This window comes from Solanum stenotomum, chromosome 1 (genome assembly GCF_019186545.1).
Source record: "Solanum stenotomum isolate F172 chromosome 1, ASM1918654v1, whole genome shotgun sequence".
In the NCBI taxonomy this organism is placed as follows: Eukaryota; Viridiplantae; Streptophyta; class Magnoliopsida; order Solanales; family Solanaceae; genus Solanum; species Solanum stenotomum.
In genome coordinates, this window is record NC_064282.1 from 41,323,307 (window position 1) to 41,324,762 (window position 1,456).

The window sequence follows — 1,456 nt, forward strand, 5'->3', positions numbered from 1 at the left end:
CATTTATGAGCAGCAAAATGACCACTAACAAATATATGGTTGATGTCATCCCATCCTTGAAGTCTGCAACATTAACATCTACTTGGGTCGCTTCCAAACATAATAATCTTCTCATTGGTAGGGAGTTTGGATCTTAAAGCTCTCCAAAGTAGAAAGGATACTTTAAAAGGAATATTTTTATTCCAGGTATGAGTGTCAATTCTACTCTTTTCCTTCTTTTTTCTGATGAATTCCCAGGCAGAAGAGCAAGAAAATAGACCACTGGTAGTTGGGGTCTACACAGCTTCATCAGTATCATTCTCTTGGTGGAAAATTCTAGTGTTGAGGATTTTAGGAACCAGAAGAGGGGGTGCATGCCTTCTTACCATATATTCATTCCAAGTGCCATCAGTAATAAATTGTGACACTGTGATAGTATTGAGGCTGGTAATGTTACTGTCATGTTGAGTAAGAGGACCATCTCCCAACCAATTGTCCCACCAAAATGAACACGTTCCGGAGTGTATTTTCCACATGATTTGAGCTTCAACAGTGGCCTTGTTTCTCATCATATATCCCCAAACCAATGATTGCCCTGTATGAAGTTTTTTTCCAACTGGATGAGCTCTTTGACAATATTTGGATTTAAGGAATTGGCCCCATAATGAACTTTTGGTTCTAAAGATCCACCATTGTTTGAACTGTAAAGAAATGAAAATATCTTCAAGTTTTCTTACTCCAATGGCCCTTCCTCATAGGGATAGCTAAGAGTTTCCCAAGATGCCCAATGATATTTTTTTCTTCTCTTTATCCCATCCCCAGAGAAAATCTGCAATCACTCTCTTCATATATTGAATGGTGGTTTTCGGAGGTGAAATTGCAGCCATATTATGAATCGAGATTGATTGAAGTACATGTTTTATCAAAGTAGCTCTTCCTCCAACGCTAAGAATTTTGGATTGCCATCCACTGATTTTCTTCATCACCTTTGCAACCAGATCAGAATAGTAGATAATTCTTTGCCTCCCTATGTAAAGTGGGCATCCAAGGTAAGTGATAGGGCTCCCTTTCTGAATAAAACCAGTGATCTCTTTGATCAATTGAATAATATGTACTGGAGTATTTTCAGGAGCCATGAAATGACTTTTGTCTTTGTTGATGAGCTAGCCGGATGTAGTTTCATAGGTAGACAGGGTCTTCATAATAAGCTGTAAAGATGGTCTGTCACTTGATGCAAAAATGATCACATCATCCGCAAAACTCAAATGATTAATTTGTGGTCCCCTTGTTTCCATTTGAAAACCTTTGTATTCTTGAATTTGATGTAGACTGTTCAGCATCCTAGATAGTACCTCCGCACCTAAAATAAATAGGGTCGGGGAAAGAGGATCGCCTTGCTTGAGACCCCTAGTCGAGTGAAAGAAACCATGTCTAGTTCCATTCACTGTAACAAAGTACCAATTATTGCTCATAATTC

General features: G+C 38.5%; 1 protein-coding gene across 1 annotated transcript; it reads right to left on the reverse strand.

Annotated features, from left to right (window-relative positions):
* Window positions 1-743: 743 nt before the first annotated feature.
* Window positions 744-1,115, reverse strand: LOC125850515 (uncharacterized). Its single transcript, XM_049530407.1, has one exon. The coding sequence runs from the start codon at window positions 1,113-1,115 to the stop codon at window positions 744-746; it is 372 nt and encodes a 123-aa protein (XP_049386364.1).
* Between the last annotated feature and the right edge of the window lie 341 nt (window positions 1,116-1,456).